At 45.2% G+C, this 22925-nt stretch overlaps 2 protein-coding genes across 2 annotated transcripts in view; one reads left to right on the top strand and one right to left on the bottom strand.

Annotated features, from left to right (window-relative positions):
- The window catches only part of SLC6A12 (solute carrier family 6 member 12), a 37744-nt gene extending 37563 nt beyond the window's left edge, over positions 1-181 (bottom strand). The window contains exon 1 of the mRNA XM_018576442.1: positions 43-181. The gene's annotated coding sequence lies outside the window, so the exon portion shown is untranslated. The remainder of the gene's footprint in view (positions 1-42) is intronic.
- Positions 182-22611: 22430 nt separating this feature from the next.
- The window catches only part of LOC108804599 (sodium- and chloride-dependent betaine transporter-like), a 33360-nt gene continuing 33046 nt past the window's right edge, over positions 22612-22925 (top strand). The window contains exon 1 of the mRNA XM_018576422.1: positions 22612-22666. Coding sequence (XP_018431924.1) covers positions 22612-22666 — 55 coding nt within the window. The remainder of the gene's footprint in view (positions 22667-22925) is intronic.

Here is a 22925-nt window from a genome sequence, read left to right as displayed (position 1 = left end):
AACTCGTCACAAAACTACTGGTGAACTTTAACCGTCACTAACCTCAGAGGACAAGTCCAGGCACAATGACACGGTTCCAGGAGTCAGAGGATGGGATGTACGCAGGGAATTGTCACATTGACCCAGGATCCAGCACTGTTTCTACTTCCACAGCCTTCGGGATCCCTGGACTGACTATTAAACCGAGGGGAGGAAGGCGGGGGGAGGGAGTAGGAGGGAGACACCGCGCATCTAATAAAGAGGTTATGGAGAGGTGATTACAACATACTACAGAGGGATCCAGCCTGGGTTAAGTTAGCCATACACTGGTAAATTACTGTACGAACGTTCATACGAAACATCTGGTCAGAACATTGCATAAAGCCATCAGAGACTTGACGAATGTCCTTTTTTCGTTTGATTTCAACATTCAATTTTGGAATTAATGGAGTTTCCCAAATGAAAACCACATTCACTGTTATAATTTTATTCGTCCCAAAATGTTTTTCCATCCTGCTCCTTCATTTCTTTTCACCGCTGCAGTTGAAATTGATTGTCAATTTGACCCCCATTAACTATTAAAAAGTCAAGCAAATGTTCCAAAAATGACTTTTTTTCGAACAAAACTCTACTGGTGTATGGCCAGCTTTACTATTATGTCTCAGCATCTCAGAGGGCACTTGCTGCATGTGTGACCATCGTCAGACGCAATGCACAACGCCATACACCCCGACATTCTAATGTGAATTTAAAGGTCCCTTCAAAACACGTGTTGGGGCTGCACTGACCGTTGTTTCCAGCACAGCCCCAACGCAAGACAAGGCAATTTCCCTTGTCATGGATGGGCACCTTTCACACCACCAACTTGCAGTGGGAACGCAGTGCTGTGCGCTGAATAAAAGTATGGCATTACTTTTTTTCAGTGCAGTGGCGCAGATCAACCTCCTCCCACTCCCGCTGTGCCTGTAGAACTGAATGAAATGCCACATTTAAAAAAAATTATTTACAAAAATAATGTGCTATGTGCTAGGATCAGTGCATCAGCACTGTGTCGGGCAACGCAAACCAGCTGCTGTGGGTTTTGCGCAGCAGCTGGTGTGAATAGATCCTGAGTTGTAAAATTTTAACACAGGAATATTCAAAAAATAAAAGGACAAAACAAACACAAAAGTTGTGTGAAATTCTCTATAAAAAAACTCTTTGAAAATCTGTGTGTAAAACATTTGCTCAGAAAGAAAACCTGTGGTGGGAGGAATGCGTACACAGCCACCACTAAGGCAGGCACTGTCCCCGGGAGGAACTATAATCAGAACCCCCCTGTTCTACAAGGCAATTCCCTGAGCCGTCAAAAGGCAGCTAATGTGTGGCCAATGGACAGGATCCGTTCCCTGCAGAGAAAGACACCTGCTGGTAGGAACGGGAGTTGCTCTGAAAGGACAGGGACAGGGATATAAGATTGCAGGCAAGTGTGAAGGTCCGAAGGTCATGCAGGTCAGGAGTTTGGGCAGGCAGCAAGGCGGATGAGGGGTCACGAATAGGCCACAAGCCACCCACAATGGCAGGAAGTACAATTGTGGTTGGAATTAGGTGATATATGGGGACATTATTATTAGTGGAATGCAATTAGGGATTCTTTTTGACAGCTCTATGACAGCTGTCAGCATATCAGAGTACTAGGGAGTAGAGATTATTATTATTATATAGGATTTATATAGCGCCAACAGAGCTTTACAATATAAGGAAGACGTTACAATCACAATACAATTCAAGACAAGCTGGTAAGGAGGGCCCTGCTTGTGAGGGCTTACAATCTAGAAGGGATGGGCAAGGGATACATAAGGAGGTAGATGTGTGGGGATGAATTGTTTGAGAACATGATGGTTGAGTGGTTAGTTTGAGGTGCGATAGGCTTCCCTGAAGAGAGAGTCTTAAGGGATCGCCTAAAGGCAGTCAGAGTGGGAGATAGACGGACAGGTTGGGGTAAAGAGTTCCAGAGGATTTTGAAGAGCGGAGGGGACAGTTAGGGATTGGCAGAGGTTGCAGACACTGAGCAGTTGGTTAGGTGGATGAGTCCTACTGCAGCATTCATAAACGCGGGATATTGAAGGGGGGATAGCCTTTGTAGTGGTAGGCCAATGAGGAGGGAGTTGCAATAGTCAAGACGAGAGATAACAAGTGAGTGGATGAGTAGCTTTGCGGTTTCATTGGTGAGGAAGGGGTGTATTTTGGAGATGTTACAAAGGTGAAGGTGGAAGGATTTGGATAGTGATTGGATGTGGGGAAGAAAGGTGAGGTCCGAGTCAAGGATGACACCTAGCACCTTGGCATGGGGCAGCGATAGTTGTGTTATCAATCTCAAGAGAAAATTTCGGGGAAGGTGCAGAGGCGGGAGGGAATATCATGAGCTCAGTCTTTGAAAGGTTAAGTTTTAAGAAGTGTTGTGACATCCAGACTGATATGTCAGTTAGTAGATTAGTGACACGCAAGGACACTGAGGGGGTGAGTTGTGGAGTAGAAAGGTAGATTTGAGTGTCATCGGCATAGAAAGCCATGTGAGGTTATTAACTGACCAAGGGAGGTGGTGTAGATAGAGAAGAGAAAGGGTCCAGGGACAGAGCCTTGGGGGACCCCTTAAGAAAGAGGAAGAGGAGAGGAGGAGTTAGATTTGTAGGTGACACTAAAGGAGCACTTAGATAGGTAAGAGGAGAACCATGAAAGAGCAGAGAGATGTAGACCAAGCGAGTGGAGTTTTTTTTAGGAGGAGCAGGTGGTCAACAGTGTCAAAAGCAGCAGAAAGGTCTAATAGCAAGAGTAAAGAGTAGTGGCCATTTTTTTTAGCAGTTAGTAAGTCATTAGTGAGTTTTAGGAGGGCAGTTTCAGTGGAGTGTAGGGGGCAAAAGCCAGACTGTAAGGGGTTGAGAAGGTTGTTATCAGTGAGGTGGTTGCTGTAGATAAGGCGTTCTAGGAGTTTGGAGATGAATGGGAGTAAGGAGATTGGTCTGATATTGTTGAGGTTGGTAGGGTCCAGTGAGGGTTTTTGGGGTATTGGGGTGACCAGTGCATGCTTTAGAGGGAAGAGAAAGATGCCAGTAGAGAGTGAAAGATTGAAAATGTGAGTAAGAGAGTGTAGGATAGAGCAAGAGGGTGACCGGAGTAGTGGTGAGGGAACAGGGTCCAGGCGGCAAGTGGTCAGGTGAGTGTCAGAGAGAAGCTTTGTAACCTCCTCTGCGGTGGCAGGGTCAAAAGAGGACATTAACAAGTCTGATGGTGGGTCTGGTACATTAATAGGGGTAGGAGGCTGGATAGTGGCAATCTGATCCCGAATTATATCTATTTTGTTTTTGAAATGAATGGCAATGTCCTGGGCAGTGAGTGAGTTAGTAGGTGGTGGTGGTGGGGGACATAGTAGATAGTTAAAAGTAGAAAAGAGTTGACGTGGTTTGGATGAGAGTGTGTTAATGAGAATGACAAAATAAGTCAGTTTGGCAGCACGTAGGAAAGAGTTATATTTTAGGAGGGCAGCTTTATACAGGGTGAATTCTTGCAGAAGCCAAGTTTTCCGCCACAGTCGTTCAAGAGCGATGCTATGTCTTTTTAGATGTCTGGTTTCTTTAGTTTGCCACTGTTGTAGTTGACGTGGTCTCAGTCTGTGTGTAGTGAGGGGAGCCAAAGTGTCTAGGGAGGATGAGAGCTAGCTGTTGTAGACAGAAGTAGCCAAGTCAGGGCAGGACAGGGGTGAGATTTTGTCATAGAAATAGTCAGTAGCAGAGAAGAGAAGGGTTAAGGTGGCAAAGGTTTCTCCGGGTGACAGTATGCCATGTAGGGAGATTCAGGGTTGGGGACAGGGTGAGTGTGAAACTGACAAGGTTATAGTCTGAGAGGGGAAAAGAGGTTTTGGAGAGGTTGCAAGGAGTGCATAGGTGAGAGAAAACAAGAATGTTACCATCAGAGTGAGTAGGAGTGTGTGTCCATTGTGTTAGATCAAAATCAGATGTTAGGTTAAAAAATTGAGTGGAAGCCGGGGTGTTAATGTTATTAGCAATGTTAAAGTCACTAAAAATGATAGTGGGTATTTCTGAGAGAAAGTAGGCTAGCCAGGCAGAGAAGTCATCAAGAAAGCGAGATACTGGTCCAGGCGGCCGGTATATAACAGCAATCCTCACCGAAATTGGAGAGAATAAGCAAATACAGTGGGTTTCAAAAGAGGAGAGGGATAGAGAGGGTGGTAAAGGCAGGCCCGGATTTCCCACAAGGCCACCGAGGCCCGGCCTCGGGACGGCAGAGTGCAGAGGGGCGGCAGCGGTGTCCTTGTGGGGAAGTTGCAGGCGCTGGGCGGTAAGTTGCCCTCTCTACAGTTAATCCTGCTTTGTACAAGCAGGTCTAAATGTAGAGTGAGGCAGCCGATTGTTCGTTTACATGTCATCCCAACAATGTCGCCGAGATGACATGTAAAAAGTCCGCAGCCGGCCGGTCCGTCCTCCCCTCCCCCCTGCACTTACCTCTCTCCTCGCTGGTTCCGTCCTCCAGGCTCCGCCGCCGAGTCTCTCCTCACTGCAGTGATCAGAGCGGCAGGGTTAAATTAACCCTGCCACTCCGTGTAGACAGTGAGAGGGGAGAGCTGTGCTCTTCCTCTCTCACCTGTCACAGGAGTTCCAGCACAGTACTGTGCTAGAACTCCTGTATTGGAGGTGACAGGGTCAATAAAGAGAACCTGTCACCTCCAATTGCTATCACACAGGGGATTTTTATCTCCTGTGTGGTAGCAATAAAGTTAGGTGAAAAACATTTTTTAATTTGGGCGTATTGCGGAACCTGGCCTTGGGGCGGCAGGGAGAGTAAATCCGGCCCTGGGTAAAGGCAGAACTTGAAAAGTGCATTGTGGGGATAGAAGGATTCCCACTCCACCTCCTTTCCGTCCACTGGGTCTGGATGAATGTGTCCAGTGGAGACCACCATGGGAGAGGGCAGCAGGGGAGGAAGAGTCAGATTCCTGAAGCCAGGTTTCAGTAACTGCAACTGCAGAGATGAGCATCCCTGGCAACATTCGGTTTGCAGGAGCTTTGGAGAACCCAGGAAAAAGTCTGCTAAATCCAACCATAGGGCCGAACCCCTTTGAAGTCTACGGGAGCCGAATCTTGTTATTTGTTTGGAGCCTTTGTCAAAGTTGCTTGAAAGCTTTTGTTAAAAAAAAAGGTGTGCGTAGCTGGGCACTGCCATGTCGAACATGTACCAATGCAAAAACATTTTTTAACCCCTTGCCCCGCCCCCGCCTCCTGCTGGCTCTTCAACTGGGTGGTACTGGGAGTTCTAATCATGGGACAGCTGTGATTGGCTAAGCAAAACAAATGGCAAACGCACTCATCAACTTATCACCAGCTTTAAAGCAATACAACAGCAAAAGGTTTCCCAGCAAGCTCACCAGCCAGCATGCAAAAAAACCTATCTAACTGCTAAGGTTAAAAACAGAGGTTTTAGATACACGTCTTCTGCAGAATATGTGAAAGCCGCACTGCCTTGTCAAGGCACCTCTGTGTAGTGCGGTCCTAACTCTAACCTATGAGAGTCTCTATCTTGGAGCACATGTGGCAAAAGATCAAATTGGGTGCAGGTTCACCAGGAGGCAGCCCAACCCCCTTAAAGGCACAGGGACACACAGCTAGTGATAAGTTGATGAGTGTGTTTGCCATTTGTTTTGCTTGACTGATTTGGTGCAGTGACACACTGGGGGCCTCAGCTGCCATTGTGATGTGCGGGGTCCCTTGTGTGTCCCTGTGCCTTTAAGGGGGTTGGGCTGCCTCCTGGCGAACCTGCACCCAATGTTATCTTTTGCTATATGTGCTCCAAGATGGAGACTCTCATAGGTTAGAGATAGGACCGCAGTACACAGAGGTGCCTTGGAGCGGCTGTGCGGCTTTCACATATTCTGCATAAGACATATATCTAAAACCTCTGTTTTTGACCTTAGCGGTTAGACAGGTTTTTTGTGCATGCTGGTGATGAGTGTGCTGGGAAACTTTTTGCTGTTGAGCTGTGATTGGCTGCCACATGATCAGGGACCCATCAAGCCTGGGAGCTGTCTGTTACAGCTTGGTCAGTGTGCTGGGAACGTGCAGTGAGTAGTGGAGCTCCATGGATGCAAATATGCAACGGCTTGGTACCCGCCGAGTGCGTTATGCCAACGAGTGGTTAAAAAATATCGTTCAGTGGGGAGAGAGTCTTTCAATGCAGCTGAAATGGCAACATCGAAAATACACAAATCCCTGCTAAACAACAGATCCCTACTGGCTTCTGTTTGTAAAGCAAGCTGGCCGGGAATAGTAGGTGACGTCACTGGCCAAATATGGTCATGACCATATTTGGTCAGTGATGTCACATGAGATCCCAGCCATGTTTATGTTCCAGCAGCATTGGGTATCTTTTGATTTGCAAGGGGAGTAGCAATGGGTGAAGATATATTGACTCAGCGGGTCATCGTGTTGGCAGGACATCATTGGGCATTGCTCATCGTGGTTGATGTAGATCTACATCACTGGACAGCGCAATTGATGTTGGATTTCCATTGGAGGACACTGTTAATTTTGTATTTTTTTAAATAAGCAACTTTTTCAGTGGTGTGGGTGTTTTTATTTACTATTTCCTTTTTTTTTGTGAAGGAGTAATCAGGGGTAATATGCACCCTGTACTCATTCACATGAAGTGTGAATATGTAGGGGCTCCCTTATTTCAAAGGAGGCTTCCAGATTCTGATAAGTCCCCCTTCACAAGCCCGACATCCCTTTTGGGACAAGATGTTTGTCGTCCCCAATTGCAAGGTATCTTCCCAAGGTTGAGGGTAAGTGGCCTGGTATGGTACAGGAAGAAGGGGGCACATGCTCCCTGCCTAGGGTTGCCACCTGTCCAGGATTCACCCGGGCAGTCCAGGTTTTGAATGCTGTGTCCGGGTTTCATGGCAGCAGAACCCCGGACACAAGATGTCAGGCAGACAGGGGCAACCAAAATTAAGATAGGGGCTACTGGCCCCCCACTAAAAATAGTCTCAACTGTGATATTTACATATGAATGGATGGCACTAAATATATACAGGTGAAACTCGAATAATTAGAATATCGTGCAAAGTTCAATTATTTCACTAATGCAACTTAAAAGGTGAAACTAATATATGAGATAGACTCATTACATGCAAAGCAAGATAATTCAAGCCGTGATTTGTCATAATTGTGATGAATATGGCTTACAGCTCATGAAAACCCCAAGAAGCCCAAATCCACAACCTCAAAAAAGTAGATTATTACATGCAATCAATAAAACAAGGATTGTACATAGAACAATATCGGACCTCTGAAAAGTACAAGCATGCATATGTACTCAGTACTTGGTTTGGGCCCCTTTTGCAGCTCTTACTGCAATTACTTTTGCACAATATTCTAATTATTCGAGTTTCACCTGTATATATAAATAAGCCACGACTCATTCTCCCAAAAAAATGTCCACGCGTTGCTAGAGTGTTCGGGTCTCGCTTGAAGAAAAGGCGGCAACCCTATCCCTGCCCCCTTACCGTCAGGCTGCATGCCTAAATAAGGTTGTTTTATGAATCTTTCAAGGGCACCCGACACCATTTTTTTATTGGTGTGCTGGTCCTTTAAGAGAAAAAAAACAGCATGGGTCCCCCCAGGTGAATAATAAGGGGAGTATAAGGTAACTTGTTACTCACAAAAAATGTATACAGTAAAACAAAACACCGACACTATTAAAAAGTCCTTTATTTAAAAAAATAAATAAGTAAACAATATCCCCCAATGGAAATCCAATGTCAATCATGTCATCCAGCGATGTAGATCCATGTCAATAGCAACGGCAGACGATGTTGACCCACCAACAAGATATCCTGCTGTGCCCGATGACCTTCTTCTGCCACTACATCCACCATAAATGACAGATCCCTGCAGCAGGGATCCTGAGTGATGCCATTGACCAAACGTGGTCCTGAGCATATTTGATCAATGGCATCACTCAGGACTCCCACTGGCTTGTTTACAAACAGAAGCCATGGGTCATTCGTGTCATTAAGCTGGGGTAATGCTATCTGCTTGGAATTCCCATAGTTTAGTTTTCTTTAACAACCTCCCTAATAGGGCTCCTTCCTACTCCAGGCCCCATAGTAGCCATGAGGGCTTCTATAACTATTGTAATGCCATTGGTGTGATCAATAAACACATGGCAGTGAGGCCCTCCAGGAACATGTATATGTATTGTACATTGGGAAAGCATAGAACACGTGTTTTTTTTCAATGGCTGTGTCTAATTGAGGAATTTCACCTGTACTTCCTGTCCCCGGGATACAACAGGAAGCGAGTGGAAATCTCCCATTGAATAGACTGAAATGATGGCGAGCCAGATACAGGAGATAAGAAGTTAAAATTGCGTCCTTTTATTTGCTGAAATTTTCAAGATAAACCTGCCAGACAGAACTTCAGGCAGGTCCAAAAATATTAAATCCAGTGAGGGAGTTATTAAAAAATCATCAATTTATTTTTTCAAAATAGAAACTAATTCAATTATTTTTGAATAGAACTATAATAAGTATTAGCCTCTTGTGGTCCAGTGCACAGCAGATTGGGAAAGGGGGAGGGAGTTCTACCAGGGCTGACCATCCCACATTAAGAGTTTAGCGACAGAAATCTTGTCAGTGTTCTGATCATATTGCTCCATCATTGCCCAATCATAGGCTGGGGTGAATCCAAGACCAGGCTGTATTGCTCAACTGCACTGCTGTCTGCAGAGAGGTCGCATGGATTACAGGACCTGGCTGTACTATGTGGGAAGGGTGCTTGGATCAAAAGACTAGCTGGACAGAGTTACAAATCCTTCAGCAGGTAAAATAGGTTCACATACTGTGTCTATTTCAGCTGTATTTTTGTTTTGTTTTTTTAAATCTTTTTATTTGTTTTGCATGGTTTTGGTATACAACAAGACACCAAAATAGTACCTAGACATCAACACATATTAATACAGTGTGGCATAACATATGCCAATTCTTACTACTATTTCAGCTGTATTTACCAACTTACCTGGAATCCACCTTACAGTTGTACAGTATGTTCTATTCTGTTCTGTAGTTGGCGCTGTACCCATTACATGGCTTTAGTCACCGAACAACTGCCTTCTGCCGAAAACCACCAGCAACAGTGACACCTGTGGGGTGAAATAAAGTACCACAATCCATAAAATGTAGTTGAATATTGTTTTTATCCCCCACAAATTGTGTCTTTGGTGTGTAAAATTGACGGGTACACTTTATATGATTAATGGATTACAGTACTGCGTCAACAACTGCGCTTTCTATGATCTCTGACCTTTTGTACCCTCTGTGTGAGTGACATTAGGAAACCTGTGGTCAGGGTCCACAGTAGGCTCGGTTTTGGCAGCTAATTGGCATTGGCCACAGTCCAGTGGATTTCAGAGCTTGTGCTGAAGAAATCCAACATGTGTGCCATTCAACCACCATATTTGTAGTATAGGCAGTGTTACATGCTTTAAAGCTGACATTGAGCTACACATCTAAATATACAGTTGAAATGCATAAAAAAGAGCTGTTTTACTTGTCAAATAATTTCTGTCCAGCCAGTCCAGCCTGAGGCAAGAGACCTGATTTTTCTCTGCTGCAGTTAACACTGACAGGTCTTATCCCTCCCTTAGCCTGTGACTGGAAAAGAGAAGCAGCTAGCCGATGAGCTCATCTCTCTGTTCTCTGCTCCTCTCAGGATGTCCCTTGTTAGCACATGAACACTGCAGCACAACTGATTGTCTCCTTGTGCTGCTTTTCCCTCTCTCAAACTGAGCTCTGTTGTACGGGGATTGCAAGAGGCTGATACCAAGTCACATTCAGGTACTTACAACGCAATTTGCCTTTTCACGGATGTTGCCCATTCACACCACTGCGTTGAAGAAGGAACATGGAGGTGTGCGTTGAAAAAAAAGTAAGGTATGCCTTACTTTTTTCAACGCAGCAGGACGCGATGCGGTACAACTGTCTCTCACCTTGCTGTGCCCCTAGAACTGAATGAAATGATATGGGTTCTATGGATGAGCTGGTTGGAATCCTTGGAGGCGATGAGGTGGCTATACACAACTCCTAGGGGTGGTTGATTCCTGAAGTTCGAAGTTAGGACTCTTCTGGGGGTTTGGAAATGGGCTCCAATTGTCGATGTGTTGTTGGGCTTGTGGCGCTTTTGCGTGGTGGTGCTGTGTTGGTCCTCAATGGTGGCGGCGTTTGGAAACCAAGTAGGAAACGATAGTAACAGCAAGGGTAAGAATTCTGGGATGTTTGTGAAAAAACACAATTCCAAGGATACCAACAAGCTCATCCATAGAACCCACACCGTCGGTCCCACACTGCAACCAATTTGACAAATCTGGACTCTTCCATTACATCGCTCCTAGGACCACTATCCACTCATCTCAGAACCCACGTTGCAGAGATCGCATCGCAGCTAACCTCATGGTGAGTTGAAAAAACATTTGTTTTACAAACATCCTAGAATCCTCACTCTTGCTGTTATTATCGTGTCCCACTTGGTTTCCAAACGCCACAGCCACTGAGGACCAACAAACTGAGGATCACTGCGCCAGGTAGTTGCGCTTCGATCGCTCTCTTTTTGTTTTCCTGTCACTTATATTCCTGTCACTGACTATCTACAACTCAACCATGATTTGTCCTGCCCTCTGTAGGAGGAATCCTGCCTGCTTCCATTCAGCTCCATATTTACAAAGGTTACTTAGAAGACATGAACACACATTGATAGGATTATTGAATTTCAGTCATCATATTTCCATGTTCATCTAAAACATCTATTCTTTGCTCCTCCACTCCATCTAGTGGCCATTCAGTGGTATTTACCTGATATTACTCCATCTGGAAAGAAAATCTGCTAATAACATCTTTTTGCCTCCCTTTGCACAGAACCAATGTGCATGCCATTGCGCAAGGTGAATGGCTCTGTGACTTGTATATAAATACACCCAGAGTACAATTCACTGCTAGATGCACTATGACAGTCCTGCTGACATCAGGGAATTCTATAAAATCTAGGGTGACAATGAACTCAGCAGCCTTTTTTGACTTTAGTGGAGTTGCAGTGTTTTTTGGATAGAATCAGCGGCTCACTGATTGCTCATTTGCCTGGGGCGTCTCTTTAATTATCACAACGCATGTCTGTTTGACAGATGCTGCCTCGGTGGCGAGGGGGAGTCCTAGGACCACCTGTGAGACAAGGACAGGCAGGGGAACCATAAACAAGACTCTGTGCACAGAATTAAAACCAGAAGATGCAGAGGAGGATGTGGACACTTTCCAAGTCATGTGATCAGGATGTTTTTATTCTTGATGTCTCTTATTGCTCTGTGCTGTTACGAATGACATAGTGGAGTCTGTGAAGGAAATTAACATCTCAGCAGAGGGACCTGAAGATCTCAATGGAGCACAATGCTGTGACGTCGCCACCCTTGTAGTCCATTGCTTAATTCCTGCAGCCAAATACCAACAGACACGGAAACAGTCAGCAGGAGCCTGTGCATTGCACTGGTCGCCTTGCAGGCTCCAATGCAAAAATAATCAAAAAATGCAGATTTTTTATTATATAATGTGGGTACATTGAATCATTTTCATAAGGTGGAATTAGCCTTTAAACTAGCCTCACATGGCTTGTTTTTCTTTAGCCTGAACCTGAATGAGAGACAAATCAATTGATTACGCTATCCATGGAGGAATCTCTACCGCTGGCTATTGTATTCAGCACCCATGACTGCCGGAATACCCAAACATCGCCTTCATCTGATAGGATGATTTTCCATCCAGTTTACATGACTCTTAAATTGGGTAGCGCTTGCAGGACCACCCACAGCTCAATTCAGCAGGAGTCGGCCAAAATTCTCGCCATCAATGGCCAGACCTAGCTGCCCATCTCAGTGTAATGAAATCCCAGTGGAATTACCCGTCACTCATGGGAATTTAGGAAGACACTTGAATGAGTCATGGAACATCTTCAACATGGCGAGACAAGTCCACCTAGTCTAACTCCTCCTAGTCACACCACAATAAATACAATCCTTTACTGATCTTATTTATAAATAATAAAACTCCAACACCAACTACCTCCCCATATACTGTACATCAGCGGTCGCCAACCGGTGGTCAATGAGAACATTTTGGTGGCCCCTGGGCCCCTCCGATGCCGTGCAGGCTGAGCTGTCATTGAAGCGGCACAGAGGCTCCGGGGCTGCCTCTCACTGACTCAAGCAGCGGCTGTCACAAAGAATGCGCGGCTCTCAGTACAGTGCGGGCTCTGCAGGAGGCTGGGCATCTCGTCAGTACCCGGACTGAGCAAGCTGCGGGACATAGAAAAGTGGGGAGAAGCCAGGTAATAGTGGCTCAGTGTGGAGGAAGGGGAGGCACGGGGGTGGTTGGGGGCCGTGCTGAAGCTAGGGGGGCCATGTGCCCCAGGCGCCACCGGCAGGGTCAGTGGCAGATTCGATAGGGAAACAATTAATATTATTACTGGGCCGGGGCGGGCGGCACCGCTCCCTCCCTCCACCAGCACTGCCACTCCTGCAGGCACACCTGCACGTATGTATGTGTATATATACTGCATGTATATATATATTTTTGTATTTTTTTAAATTCATATTAGTGGTCCGCGGGATTTAAAATTATGAATTTAGTGTTCCATAAGGTCCGAAAGGTTGGCGACCGCTGCTGTACATTGTACACTCTTCTATAAACTCATGCTTCATTCTTACAAGTCACCATTGTGAATTTGTACTCTGTACGCTCTCCACTTTGTATTTTCTTTATTTCAGTGGGTTTCTAATGAAAGCACACTGCTCAATTTCCTTGTTACATGTGCGTTAGTAATGAATGGACGGTTTCTCAGCGACACAGCCCCGCCGCTGTGAACACAACAATATTAATTCATGATCTGTTTTCTCATGGTGTCAACAGCTCTATCAGTAGTATCGGGAGCCTAAAAATATAATATACAGGCTGCTGCAAATAATAACAAAACATACATGGCTCCAGCCGACTGTTATTAATGAGGTTAAATAATGTTGGTGCAGAAGGTGTCGGAGCAAGACTGCCTCTTACCTAATGCAGAATTCCAGGCAAATCAAATCGTAACCCTTTGAGGTGGGGCTACCCCCACACTGCAAGGGTAAGTAGTCTAGGGAACTAAAGTAACAGAGGTATACTCACCCGAACCACGATTCTGGTAGTGTTGTCACCTGTCTGGGATTCACCCCGACAGTCTGGTTTCTGAGTCCTGTGTCCGTGTTTCAGGCCACCTGACACCTGGACACAGGACACTAACAGGGTTATTCACAAAAGAGTGAAGAGTTTGGAGGAGAAGTGAACAATCTAGGCCAAAATAGCCGATTTGGAACAATTCTCCAATTCAGCTCATTTTCCAGTTCAGCTATGTTGTCCTAGATTGTTCTCTTCTGCCTTCTCCAAACTCTTCACCCTTTTGTGAATAACCCTGTTAAAGGCGCCGGCCCACACATCTCCTCCTCCTTCTTCCTGACACCACGCTGCTCGCCTTCAGACCCCTAGTGAGACACCGCACTGCACTCCTGAAAGCCCGCATAGCCACCTGAGACCCTACAAAGCCACCTGAGAGCCCGCACAGCCCGTCTGAGAGTCCGCACAGCCCGTCTGAGAGTCCACACAGCGCATCTGAGTGTCCGCACAGACCGCCTCAGAGTCCGCAGAGCCCCTCTGAGTGTCCCCACAGCCCATCTGAGTGTCCGCACAACCTATCTGAGTGTCCCCACAGCCCATCTGAGTGTCCGCACAACCTATCTGAGTGTCCGCACAGCCTATCTGAGTGTCCGCACAGCCCATCTGAGTGTCCACACAGTCCACCTGAGAGCTCACATAGTTTACCTGAGAGCTCACAGAGTTTACCAGAGAGTCCACTTGGGAGCCCGTACAGCCCTGCTGAGAGCCCGATCATGCCACCTGAGACCCTGGAGACATCAGGACGCCACGCCGGAACAACACATAGTATGTAGCTTCATATTTTTTTGTATTGCTGTATAATGTATTGCTGGGATTTGTAGTCCTCTATAGCCAGTCTCCTTACTCCCAACCCAGGCTGTCTCTTCTTGGTCTTTCTCCTGACTGCCTCTCATCGCTCTCTCCTCTATATTCTCCTAGAGTTTGGGTTTCCCTTGAAGAAAAGGTGACAACCCTAGATCCTGGCTTCCTCTTACACCGCTCCCTCCAGCCGATCTCCTCCTCCACTCCAGCAATGGTAAGCCCTTCAGAGTCCTCACATCCAATACATGTATAACTTTAAATCTTTAAAGCTGAACTCTGGCCTTTCATTCAGTCTTGCACAGTTGTACAGGCTCCTTTCCCGGGCTGAAATTGTTTACTCTGAATTTAGTGCGCATTTACCATATTTTGCGCATGTTCTAAGGAGCCTGCCTTGCTTAATTGGCTCCTTAGATGAACGTTTTTGCAGCTGCCTCTTATCTGCATGGCAAAAACTATGCCTCAGGCAGTGACCTCACTGACACTGAACCCAATAGATTCAGAGCTATCACTCAAGTAAAGCTCTATAGCATTCCCCTTCCGTAGCGAAGGGGAATGCTATAAAGCTTCACTTGAGTGATAGCTCTGAATCTGGCAGGGGAATCCAGTAATTCTCCCCAGCTGTACAATGCATGCACACAGCACATGTGAACAGCTGTGTTCGCATGTAACTGTGAACAGAGCTTCTGACTGACCCTGAACGCAGACATAGTGCCTCCAGGGATGGCACTGAGATGGCATTCCTGGCCACACACAAACTGGCCACAGCTAATCAGCCAGTTTGTATGCAGCCATATCACAGAGTGCAGCTGGGTCCTGAAGCAGTGCTCAGCTCCCCTTGATTTTCTGTGCTTTTACCTCCAATCATGAACATGTTTGAATTTCACACTCTTACAAGTTTGCTACTCTATGACAGGTAATTAAATATGATAATATATTTATAATATTGCATATCATTATGTATGCAATTTCTCGGCTAAACTCCTAGCAGCACTGAGATGCAAAAAAAAAGAAAAGGTGAAAACAGTATCACTAGGCTAGGTGAAAACATTGCTTCACAAGACTAGACCAGCACTGACATTCTGGTTTCCACACACAGTCCACATAACAAGCACTCTGGTTTACCTATCTCCACTGATATGGCTATAGTAAAACAGCAGAGGGAGCGTTCCTCGTGGGCGGAACCTTTGTGAATGGTTGATGCATTCAGCAAAGGGCAGAGGAGTCAATAAATAGGTTTTAGAATTTTCCCAACACTGATGCAAAATTTAGCTAGTGCACACAGAAGATGAGAAATCCCATCACTTGAAGTATACAATAAGAAGAAAATATAATGCATAAAATATAAATACCGCAGATGACTCCTGAGTGTGCACTGCTGGCCAGACGGGCATTGTGTGGGCGACGGCTGACAATGGCACAACCACACCCTGTGTCTTACATCTCTCAGACCCGAGTCTTTTATTCCTTGAGCAAACAATGTTCCAGGTGTGCTAACTATTGTCACGTAAATGGTATTGTGCAAATTGCTTAAAGACACAGTGAGGGAAAGGTGGGGTGAAGTGAAAAGCCTGGCAGTGCTACCTGCTTGTAATAACTGGAGGAATGTCAGGGACATGAACTGCTGGTGGCAAGGGGGATAAAACTTTCTTCATGACAATAACATCCTGTCCCCTCACTAATTACTTCGGCATGCTACAACAAGCCTTTCCTACTAGACCTCCAACACACAGATAAAAAGACACTTGTGTATATGAACTCGCACAAAGATTTGGCTCAATTACTAAATTGTGTTAAAGGTACACTGCACTCTGGCACCTACACTGACTCAGGAGTACAGTGACTTTAAGTTTTGTCCTGGCATTGACTGATTCAAGCACTGCCCCTTCTTTGAACCTTCTTTAGCCTTGCCCAAACAAACTGAAGCATGAGAGGGAGGTTGCACAGAATGGTGACAAGCATCTGCTGGTAAAATTATTATTATTATTATACAGGATTTATATAGCACCAACAGTTTGTGCAGCGCTTTACAATACAAGGAAGACATTACAATACAATTCAAGACAAGATGGTAAGGAAGGCCCGGCACGTGAGCGCTTACAATCTAAAAGGGAGGGGCCAGTGATACATGAGGAGGTAGCTGTGTGGGGATGAATTGTTTGAGGTGTGATAGTTCAGTGGTTAGTTTGAGGTGGGATAGGCTTCCCTGAAGAGATGAGTCTTTAGGGAGCGCCTAAAGGCAATCAGAGTGGGAGATAGACGGACAGGTTGGGGTAAAGACTTCCAGAGGATGGGAGACAGTCTAGAGAAGTCTTGGAGGTGAGTATGGGAGGAGATGACAAGGGAGCTGGAAAGCAGGAGGTCTTGGGAAGAGTGGAGGGGGTGGTTAGGGTGATATTTAACCTCCCTGGCGGTATTCCTGAGTCTGGCTCGGGGTTAACTTTCAGTACCAGGAGCGGTAACCCTGAGCCAGACTCGGGAATGCACAGAAAAGTGACACTTACCTTGTCCCTGCGGGCCCGAGGTGTCCTCTGATGGACGCGGCCGGCCGATGCCAGCATACGTGTTTTACTTTCGTTTTCGGGCGTCATAGCGGGGGGCGGAGGCGGCGGGAAATTCAAAAGTGAAAAATGACATTTACACAGAATACACAGAATACAATGCAATCTTCTATAATTAAACTTATGTATCAAACTATTTTGTCCCTAGAGCTTTGTCCAGTGCCCTGCCTGCACTTTTGCTGTTCTTTCTGCCTGGAAATTTGTAAACGTCCATGGCATCCAAAAAGCGTCCCTTTAGGTCAAAAATGGTTTTAGACCAGGTAGAAAACAGCGATAGTAAATTAGAATCACTTGCAGAATTGAGCGATAGCGATGGTTGTAAAGTGTATGGCCATTTCATTCTGCCTGCAGGTGTTTGGAATAATTAGTTGTGTCTAGACAAAAGGCAATGTCCAAAAATCTAAAGTAAACTTGTGCTCAAACCATGCAGGGGAAACAGTTTTTTTTGTTTTTTTATCAATCCCCCTTATCCCCTCCCAGCAGGATATTCTTCCCTTTCCTTTGCTTCACTGCCACTCCAGTGCTGAGAGCCAAAAGAAATACCCAGTATGGAGGAGCAGGTTACCCTCCCCATGTGACATTGCTAGTGCAATCAGTGCAGTCACATGGAAAGTCTATAGCCCTGTGAAAGCTACAACTCGTAGCATACACATGATTCTCCTTTTGCTTCCTGCAGCTGAACAGAGCAGTGGATAAGTGATAGGAAGATAAGATATATACTACTCTGAGGGCCCATTCACACCAATTGCTGTGCATTCCAGAGCGGCAGCTGCTGGAACGCACAGCAATTGCTCACAAAACTTCCCCCTTCGTTCTGGGGTGGGAGGGGGGGGGTGGCGGTGCATCGACAATGGCACCGCAGCCACATCCCCCCGCCCACAGTGCCATCGGACGCGTGGCAAAACATTGCCTCTGTTCCAGTCCACTGCGAACGCAAAACATAGAGCATGCAGCATTTTTTTCCATTTGCAGTGGACCAGAACACAGGCAATGTTTTGGCACGTGTCCGATCACACTGCAGGGGGGGTGGGGGGGGCTGCAGTGCCATTGACTTAATTGCACCACCACGCCCCCTCCCGCCCCAGAACGAAGGGGAAAGTTTTGTGAGCGTTTGTGATGCGTTCCAGCAGCTACTGCTCTGGAACGTACCGCAATTGGTGTGAATGGGCCCTGAAGGTCTGCAGTACAGTAAACTTGTTTCAGAAGGAGCTATTTAAAAGCCAACACCAGGCTAAATTTTAAAAAAGCATAAATTCTGACCTTTAATCAGATGCTGCCCCTTTGCAGTGCTCTCTTTTTGCCACAAGATGTCCTCGGTCTTCTGGGTTGAATGACACCCAGGGTCATTTAAGCCAGAAGACTGAGGACAGACTGCAAGCGCAGGGTGTCATAGATCTACCTCCTGAGGAGGCATCACCACGTTGCCTCTGTACTAACTGTAATCCTGTCAGCACCGCTCTTTGCATCATTCAGTCCCACCAGCCATTGGGGGAAGACTGAGAAGGAAGACGCATCATGTAACTGGCCTAAAGGTAACCAAAAAAATACTGCTGGATGAACTTGGGGGAGGGTGACATGAGCCTGGAGTTGGGCTTTAAGGTGCTCAAGAGCATTGGATGACAATCTCCCAATTGTTCCACTTCACCGACACTCTCTGCCACAGGGATTGTTGGGGAGTCCTCTAAGATCCTGGAACTTTAAAACCATCTACAGACGCCCTAAATCGATTGCAGGGGTTATAAAAACATCTCCAATCATTACTGTTTATTTAGTTGATTTACTAAATGAGTAGAGGCAGTTTAATCAGCAAAGTATGAATGTTCCCTTGCAAAGTGATTGTTTACTGAGCTTAGTTTTAAAAAGGGTAAAGCTGTGTTCACTTTTATCAACCCATCATATGCTAGAAAAAAATGCATGTTTTTGTATTTCTCCTGCATATGATTGGGTATTCAAAGTGAAGACTGGTTCACCTTATTTACTAACATTCACTTTGCTAAGTGAACAGGCTCCAGTACTTTAGTAAATCAGCCCCAATACATGTACAGGGAATGTTTGTAACTCATGTATGACACATTATCGAGCACTATATATTGCTTTAAACATTGTTTTTCTTACCTTTTTTGAAACTCATTTAGTTATAGAAAGATGGTAATGCAGCACCATCTGCTGGCGGATGTCATAGTACTCCAAGGGTAAAGTAAAATCCTACAACTATTATTATTATTATTATTAATTTTATTATTAAATGTGTATTGTCACCCTTTTTCTCGGTCAGTGATACCCAATGAAGGATAACACTACCGCTGGCTCCAAAGGGTATCATGTATATTTATTTATTTCAGGTAAAATATAGTGCCGACAATTTCATGCAGTGCTTTACATTACAGTGCACATTCACATTAGTCCCTGCTCCCAAGGAGCTTACAATCTAAGGTCGGTATCTCACATGCATACACACAGGGACAATTTAGACAAGAGCCAATTAACCAACCAGCATGTCTTTGGAGTGTGGGAGGAAACCCACGCAAGCACAGGGGGAACATGCAAACTCCTTTTGCAGATAGTGACCTAGCTGGGTTTTAAACCAAGGACCCCCAGTGCTGCAAGGCAGAATAACTAACCACTACACCACTATATGAAGTATATTATATTATTTGTCAATATACTGGCCTTTTGACAATTTTTGCAGTGGGGCTATCCCAGCACTGGAAGGGTTAACTGCTTCTAGGACCCGGAATACAGAAGATACACTCACGTGATCCTTGTTCCCAGAGCAGTCAGCATTCATCTCTTTCCCCCTCCACTCCAGCTGTGGAATGTCTCTCAACAGTGGCGTAACAATAGCCATAGGAGCCCATGCAGCTGCTATAGGGCCCTGGGTTAGAAGGGGGTCCCGATTAGTGGGGACAATTAGGAAAACGAATTGTGAGGTTTATAGTATAGAAGGGTTAAGTCTTTTCCCCATAGTTCTCCTTATCGCCGGTATGTGTTCACTCACCTCCGGATCTACTGAGCCGACCTGTGACAGTCTCATTGTCACAGGTCGGCTAGAACTATGAGGTGAGTGAAAAGCACAGATCCCCCTCTGTGCAGTAAGCATTTGCTTATCTATCTTTTTTTTTTTAATTATTATTATTATTTATTTATTTTATGTTTTTGACAGGTTTGCTTAACAATCTTAGCAGTGTCGATTTATGGCCCTATGAGCTTCTCCTACAGACTGGAATGAGCCCTCTATGCCTATAATGTAGTTACAAACCCCAGAGCTTCATTTCTATAAAAACCTTATAGGAGGGCTGAGGTTTGTAGTTCTACAAAAAAAAAAATGTAATGAAGCTAGAGTGTAAAGGAGTTTATATTGTTGTTGAAGAGTAATTGTGTGCAAGAGCATTCATCGTTTTATCAAAATATTTTATATTATGATTAGGGATGCACCAATACCGATACCCGTATCGGTATTGGTGCTACTAGTATTGGTGCCAATAACCGAGTATTTGGGCGAGTACTCGTACTCACCCAAATGTGCTGATACTTACCCCCGATCCTGGAACTTCCAGTCATGAGGAGATTTGGAGCCGGCTTCCCGGCCAATTAGCATCGAGCCGGTGTTCTATCACTTCAGAACACCGGTCAAACAGCATGGAGCCGGCTTCCCAAGCAATCTAGAAGCCAGGTGGCGGGTAATGACACGCCGCCTGGCTTCCTGATTGTCCGGGAAGCCGGCTCCATGCTAGCGGAAGTACCGCTATACTAAGATAGAGCTGCTGGATCGCTTGTATTTTGTGCGGGTGTGCCCCCCTGTCGCTCCCGCTTGTGAGATTCGCTGTGCCCAGTGCTGCCGGGACTGGCACCACGGCTCTGTCTCCGGCAATCAGAGGGAGTTCAGAACACCATCCCCCTCTGATCTCCTCTCCTGTGTCAGAATGCAGGAAGTGATGTATATTACATCACTTCCGCATTCAGCTGTCATTCCCGCCGACAGAAGCCGGAGAGAAGCTGGTGAAGCAGATCTCTGCTTCATCAACTTCTCTGGGGTTCACTAGGTGACATGAGGGGACTTAGAGACCCCTGATGTCTCCATAACGAGAACCTGTCACGTAAATTGACATTTAAAAGGGGGCTTCTTAGCCCCGTATGTGATGGCAATAAAGTTAAGTGTAAAAAAAAAAAAAGTTTAAAAACCATTAAGAAGCCAAAAAAAAATTAAATCACGTATAAAAAAATTGAAATAAATGTAAATCCCACCCCCCACATACACAAAAATGTGTTGGGTGCGTCTACGTGTGAAAACGACGATTACGCCGCACATGTTGCATATCACCGCGAACATCAGATCCTGAGCAATAATTCTAGGGCCATTAATCACTGATAACATTAAACTGATGAGCAGTAAAAGCTTTTAAAATGTCGTCTTTGGCCAATTTTGGGTATAGTTGTTTGTTGCGATTTTGTGGGCGCACGCAATTTTAAGGCTTGGCATTTTGGTGTCTTTTTACCGGACGTGACCCCGTCTTTTATATTTTACCATAAAATTGAAGTGATAATAAATGTTTCATAACATAACATAGGGAAACAGTTTTTTTCAAAATGTTCTGTACTTTTTCTGTTAGAGTAAAAAATAAAAAACCCCCGGTGGTGATTAAATACCACCAAAAGAAAGTTTTAAGATGTCCCCCCAAAAAAGTATAAAAATTATTTCAGTACAGCGCTGCATGATGGAATAAATATCAGTCAAAGTACCGCAGCGCTGAATACTGAAAAATGCCCTGGACAGGAAGAGGGTTTAACACCCCAGTCAGCAAGTGGTTAACTGACACATATTGACACAGCTAAATTTGGGCTGGGCATACAGGAACTCTGGTCATTAAAGGAGAACTATGGGGTTAAGTCTTTTCCCCATAGTTCTCCTTAGGGTAACGGGAGGACGCTAGTTTGTGTCACCCTAGGCTGTAGCTGCGTGACTGACAGCTGGCTCTGGCTATCTAAAGGCAGAGCCAGCTGTACCCACCCCCTCCCCCGTCCGTTCCGCCAGTCAGCGCTGGCGGATTGGAGGGGAGAGGGGGGAATCCAGCCACTCCCCTGTCACGGCAGAGAGCCGTGACAGGATCGAGAGGTGAGCGAACGCCGGTATGTGTTCGCTCACCTCCCGATCTACTGAGCCGACCTGTCTCATTGTCACAGGTCGGCTAGAACTATGAGGATGAGTGAAAATCACTCACCTCATAGTTCTCCTTTAAGGGATTACATTTTCAGTGCTCGGCGTTGTGGTTTTTTTCTGGGTGTAAGGTTGGGGAGTTAGGAAGTTAGGGAGTTAGGAAGAGAAGTTAGGCTAAACCTGGACATACTTTGGTAGATTTCTGTATGAACATTCATAGGAAAAATCTTCTAGAACATTCGGCAATCACATCAGAGATTTGATGAATGTCATTTGATTTTAAAATTAGATTTTGGAATGAATTTCCTGAATGAAAACCACATTCAGAGTGAGAATTGTATTCGTTTAAAAAATATTTTTCCATTCTGCATCTATTTTCTTTGTCACTATGGTCGAAAACGATCGTCCATTTGACCCCATCAACTCTTAGAAAATCGAACTAACGTTCCAAAAATGAATTCTTTTAAGCTTAAGGCTTACGGGTTATGGTGAGGTAATCAGTAGAAGGTTTTGGGGTGTCACTATAACCAACTAAAACATAAGCACTGTAAGCATCATTGCCATATATACTGTATAAAGGCAAAAAAGTTACTTGTGCACCTAAATGAAAAATGCTTAAAAAGATTTGCATCACTGCGTCCAAAGTTCTGATTATTATGGGAGATGAAGCTGTGTGCAACATGTCATTATTATTACCAGAGATCAAATGGAATTTATTATCGTCACCAGAGTGTTAGTGACATTTACATTCTCCTCCTCCCCCTGGTGAGAATATCATAGGGAGGGGAACCTGTAGAAAACCTTCCGCAGCAGCTGCAGGTGAGATGTCAGCTGGGGACACGCAGGGGCCACAGACCCATCTGCCAGAACTTCTGCCAGGTAAATTGCAATATCAGACATTAGAGCTTGGAGCAAATATCAGTCAAACATTGTTTTTATTATAATGTACTTGTGCTCATGTGCTGTGCTGTTATAGGATATAAAAAATTAGTAGCAAATTGTTTCAGTTTCTTTAATGCCTATTTCAGAATGGAGAGGGTTTGTTTCAGTGTTAGTAGCCATAAGATTTAAATAAGGGGGGAACGTTCATTAAAATATTAGGGACACAATTAGATGCAAATGAACCTGCTTCTCCATT

Source organism: Nanorana parkeri, unplaced genomic scaffold (genome assembly GCF_000935625.1).
Source record: "Nanorana parkeri isolate BGI_ZX_2015 unplaced genomic scaffold, ASM93562v1 scaffold67, whole genome shotgun sequence".
Lineage (NCBI taxonomy): Eukaryota > Metazoa > Chordata > Amphibia > Anura > Dicroglossidae > Nanorana > Nanorana parkeri.
The sequence above is the reverse complement of the archived record's forward strand: the minus strand, read 5'-3'. Positions and strand labels throughout refer to the sequence as shown.